Source organism: Pristiophorus japonicus, chromosome 6 (genome assembly GCF_044704955.1).
Source record: "Pristiophorus japonicus isolate sPriJap1 chromosome 6, sPriJap1.hap1, whole genome shotgun sequence".
NCBI lineage: Eukaryota > Metazoa > Chordata > Chondrichthyes > Pristiophoridae > Pristiophorus > Pristiophorus japonicus.
In genome coordinates this window covers 18,022,228-18,027,754 of record NC_091982.1, presented here as the reverse complement: position 1 = coordinate 18,027,754, position 5,527 = coordinate 18,022,228, and the positions used below count along the sequence as shown (strand labels likewise).

The window sequence follows — 5,527 nt, the reverse complement described above, 5'->3', positions numbered from 1 at the left end:
AATATCGCTCGCCGAAAAAAACGCTGTGAAAATGTTGAACTGACCTGACCTAATCACAGCAGTATGGACGCCATTTTCTAAATCACAGGTCACATCATTTAAAAGGCTGCTTTGCTTCAACTTCAGGGGAGTTTGGATGTACTCTGGAGGTCTTTTAAGTTGATGTGAACATCTGAACACACATCTTTTCATACTGTGGACGATTGGAATTTACTTTAGGTGTCTTAGTGGGGACATTTATTGTTTGTGAACAATCGGTGTAATACTGGTAGCTATTGGAATGGGGCCTGTCATTTCTCAGCCTATCTTGATGACCACGCACAGGCTGCAGACTCGAGATGGCAGAAGGCACATTCGACAGCATTATGTGCCCAATGTACGATGTGCCAGATTGATGAGGAGGACCAGACGTTATACCCGCCGCACTTACAGGGAGAAGCAGTCTTACCTCAACTTGTCCGACACCACCTGCCTTAGGTGACTGCGCTTAAACAATTATTTTGCTTCAGTCTTCACAGTGGAAGACACAAAAACCATGCCAAAAATTGCTGGTCACGGGAATGTGGGAAGGGACGACCTTGAGACAATCACTATCACTAGGGGGGTAGTGCTGGACAGGCTAATGGGACTCAAGGTAGACAAGTCCCCTGGTCCTGATGAAATGCATCCCAGGGTATTAAAAGAGATGGCGGAAGTTATAGCAGATGCATTCGTTATAATCTACAAAATTCTCTGGACTCTGGGGAGGTACCAGCGGATTGGAAAGCAGCTAATGTAACACCTCTGTTTAAAAAAAGGGGCAGACAAAAGGCAAAGGCCGGTTAGTTTAACATCTGTAGTGGGGAAAATGCTTGAAGCTATCATTAAGGAAGAAATAGTGGGACATCTAGATAGGAATAGTGCAATCAAGCAGACGCAACATGGATTCATGAAGGGGAAATCATGTTTAACTAATTTACTGGAATTCTTTGAGGATATAATGAGCATGGTGGATAGAGGTGTACCGATGGATGTGGTGTATTTAGATTTCCAAAAGGCATTCGATAAGGTGCCACACAAAAGGTTACTACAGAAGATAAAGGTACGCGGAGTCAGAGGAAATATATTAGCATGGATCGAGAATTGGTTGGCTAACAGAAAGCAGAGAGTCAGGATAAATGGGTCCTTTTCAGGTTGGGAATCGGTGGTTAGTGGTGTGCCACAGGGATCGGTGCTGGGACCACAACTGTTTACAATATACATAGATGACCTGGAAGAGGTGACAGAGTGTAGTGTAACAAAATTTGCAGATGACACAAAGATTAGTGGGAAAGTGGGTTGTGTAGAGGACACAGAGAGGCTGCAAAGAAATTTAGATAGGTTAAGCGAATGGGCTAAGGTTTGGCAGATGGAATACAAGGTCATCCACCTTGGAAAAAAAAACAGTAAAAGGGAATATTATTTGAATGGAGAGAAATTGCAACATGCTGCGGTGCAGAGGGACCTGGGGGTCCTTGTGCATGAATCCCAAAAAGTTAGTTTTCAGGTACAGCAGGTAATCAGGAAGGTGAATGGAATGTTGGCCTTCATTGCGAGAGGGATGGAGTACAAAAGCAGGGAGGTCCTGCTGCAACTGTATAGGGTATTGGTGAGGCCGCACCTGGAGTACTGCGTGCAGTTTTGGTCACCTTACTTAAGGAAGGATATACTAGCCTTGGAGGGGGTACAGAGACGATTCACTAGGCTGATTCCGGAGATGAGGGGGTTACCTTATGATGATAGATTGAGTAGACTGGGTCTTTACTCGTTGGAGTTCAAAAGGATGAGGGGTGATCTTATAGAAACATTTAAAATAATGAAAGGGATAGACAAGATAGAGGCAGAGAGGTTGTTTCCACTGGTCAGGGAGACTAGAACTCGGGGGCACAGCCTCAAAATACAGGGGAGCCAATTTAAAACCGAATTGAGAAGGAATTTCTTCTCCCAGAGGGTTGTGAATCTGTGGAATTCTCTGCCCAAGGAAGCAGTTGAGGCTAGCTCATTGAATGTATTCAAATCACAGATAGATAGATTTTTAACCAATAAGGGAATTAAGGGTTATGGGGAGCGGGCGGGTAAGTGGAGCTGAGTCCACAGCCAGATCAGCCATGATCTTTTTGAATGGCGGAGCAGGCTCGAGGGGCTAGATGGCCTACTCCTGTTCCTAATTCTTATGTTCTTATGTTCTTATGTTCCACAAGGAGGTTATCAGTGAGATATACCAGCTCATCAGGGGAGATGTGCAGCCTACCATCACCATCAGGACCGCATTGTCCGTCGAGGTCAAGCTCACCACGGCACTTTCGTTCTATGCGTCGGGTTGCTTTCAGGCCTCAGCTGGCAACATTTGTGCTATATCTCAGCATGCCACACCTTGCTGCATTAGACAGGTCACTGAAGCCCTTTACGCACGCAGGATGGACTTTATCAGCTTCCCTATGACCAGGGAGGCTCAGACTGAGAGGGCTTTCGGATTCTACCAAATTGCTAACTTCCCCAAGGTGCAGGGAGCAATAGACTGTACGCACATTACGATGCGTGCACCTTTTCAGGAAGCAGAGGTTTTCAGGAACCGCAAGGGATTCCACTCCCTGAATATGCAACTCGTTGTCGACTACCAGCAAATTATTATGGAAGTGAATGCTAAATATCCGGGCAGCAGCCATGATGCTCACATCCTGCTTGAGAGCGCTGTATCTGAATGTTTACCAGTCAGCCACAAGTTCAATGCTGGATGCTTGGTGGCAAAGGAAATGGCCTCGCCACCTGGCTGATGACCCCCCTGCGTGACACCCACACCGAAGCCGAGAAGCGATACAACGAGAGCCACAGGTCCACTCACAATATCATCAACAAAACCATTGGAGTGCTTAAGCAATGCTTTAGATGCCTGGACCACTCAGGAGGTTAGCTCCAATACTATCCTGAGCAGGTAGCTCAATTCGTGGTGGTGTGCTCCATGCTGCACAATTTGAGGGGACAAGAATTGCCAGAAGGGACTGATGATTCACCTCAGGAGAGAGAGGAAGAGGAGGACGAGAAGGTGGACGCTGACCTTGGGCCAGACAATCAGGCTGACGCTGAAACCATGCCCCTGCCCCCCTCTAGACTGCAGGAAAGGGCCCGTGATGGCTACATAGCAGCAAGATTCTTACATCAGCAGCTCATAAATGAGTGCTTTGCTTGAAAGAACGTTGTTGTTATTTACAAAGCTGCAACACTGCTGGGTGTGCAGGTCATACACCAACAGTGTGCATCACCTTGGTGACAGTTAAAGTTTAAGTTGATTCAAGTTAAGTGTAATTATACCCTTTCATGTTAAGGAATCACCAGTGTATAACGGAGCAGCTATCTGAGACAATGCTCAACAAGGTTATGTTAAATTAAAAACATTTAATCCGACCATTTGTCTGAAATCATAAGTATAATTGTAAAAACACCCCACCCCACCCTCGCCCCACCCCACCACAAATTTATCACATTTACATCATTACAATGGTCCCCATTTCCATCAACACAGAACACAAATGCAAACCAACAAGGTAGCCCCCTCGCCCCTTGCCCCGACCCTTCCACCAAAATAACAGCAGCAACCTAAAAATATGCCCCAGACAACATCTGTGGCCATGCACCTCACTTTCCTTCACCCCGCTTCTCCTCCCCACCTGTACCCCTTCCCCTTCACCTCCTGACTCCAAGCCACCTGGCCGAGGAGCTCCTCAGGTACTGCCTCATTGGGAGGGATGATGGCAGAACCACTGCTTGGATGGATATGGGAGAGGATGGTCCCGAGGTGGGAATGTGCTCCGAGCCAGAAGCAAGATCTTCCTCCTGGCTCTCATGTGTCATTGGCAATGGGGGTGTGGTGCGCTTCGGGACCATTGGGAGCCCTCTGCCACCATTGTTACTGGCTAACAGCTCCAGGCATGTGGGAAAACCATCACCTGCAAGTTCCCCTCAAAATTACACACCATCCTGACTTGGAAATATATCGCTGTTCCTTCATTGTCGCTGGTTCAAAACCCTGGAACACCCTCCCTAACAGCACTGTGGGAGTACCTTCACCACAAGGACTGCAGCGGTTCAAGAAGGTGGCTCACCACCTCCTTCTCAAAGGCAATTAAAGATGGGCAATAAATAGTAGCCTTGCCAGCGATGCCCACATCCCAAAACGAATTAAAAAAAATATCAGTCAATGATAGTCTAGGAGGTGGACCAGAGCAGCGTCTGGAGGCGTAACAGACCTTCTGATTTTCTCTCCCATTACAATGTCATGTACAGTCACTCCCATCAATTGTGACATCTTGCACAGGTCATCTCATGCATTATGTTGTCATGTCCAATCCCTCCCATCTACTGTAATGTCATGTATAATGAAACCCATCCATTGTTATGTTATGGTAGCTTTTCTCTCAATTAGTAAAGTCATAAGAGAACGGATCCTATATGGAACAATATGCAAATTTTCATTAAATTACTTCTAAGATCTAAGATGTACTCAAATGAAATCAGTAGCCCAGGGAGACACCAATGCTTGCAATACTTGAAGACATTGAGGAAATTTCAGAATGATGGACTTTATACTGTTTATTTGGGTGAGACACATATTTCTGAAAATCTGATTACAGGCGACATCTCCTACGGTGTAGCCAACCCCAAATCCCAGTCGGGTGGCTTGACACTGATCCATGCTGGGGGATTAAGAGGATGGGTTCCATGGCAATACAGGGTCTTCTTCCAGTCACAAGAACTGTGGACATCTCCAAAGACTACAGGTGCTAATGAAGAAGCCTTCAAAGAATTATGTCAGGTGCTCAGGAAGTCCTATGGAAAATGCACAGTGGTGATCAGACCAAAACAGTGGGTTACTTCTCCGGGATTGAAGCACCGAAATCCGACTGATGACCTTTCAGAGATTCCTCCACAGGAACCAGAGGTCATCCAGAATGCCCCATCATTGACCATCCAAATGACCAATATTTCTTGCTGTCCTAAAATTGCTAGATGTTACGGCCATGAGCTTTTCTGCTTTCCTCCCAGTTATCCTCACCTCAGTCCTTTGGAATCCGCGTGGTCTTCACTCAAATGGGCTATAATCAATAACAGGAAAGATTTTACTGTCACTGCTTTTCCAAAAATAAATGACTACAAGTGTATCCACTTAAAGGCTTTGATCGAAAATGGCATTGAAGGAGTGACGCCATACAAATGGAAAACATCTTTTAGTAGAGTCAAGAAATGGGAAAATCATTATCTTTACAGCCAAGCTTAGTAATGTCCCTTTTATTTGATAGCTGCAAATAAAATGTAAATGGAACATTTGGGACAATTTTTAACTATTTTAGAAAAATTTTAAGAAAGGCACTTTTCCATTTTAGCAATTCTGAGATAATATTGCATCTCACCATGTATAGAGGATGGAATCCATGCCACCACTATTTACTGGGAGCCTGTGACGGTTGAGGGCTGCTTAACTGAAGAAGTTATTTTTTGTAGGACAGTATAAAGC

The 5,527-nt window shown here is 45.4% G+C and overlaps 1 protein-coding gene across 1 annotated transcript; it reads left to right on the top strand.

The window, feature by feature from the left end:
- The first annotated feature begins 4,510 nt into the window (after window positions 1-4,510).
- Window positions 4,511-5,290, top strand: LOC139266085 (uncharacterized protein C21orf140 homolog). The gene has a single exon (XM_070883937.1). The coding sequence runs from the start codon at window positions 4,511-4,513 to the stop codon at window positions 5,288-5,290; it is 780 nt and encodes a 259-aa protein (XP_070740038.1).
- The last annotated feature ends 237 nt before the right edge of the window (window positions 5,291-5,527 follow it).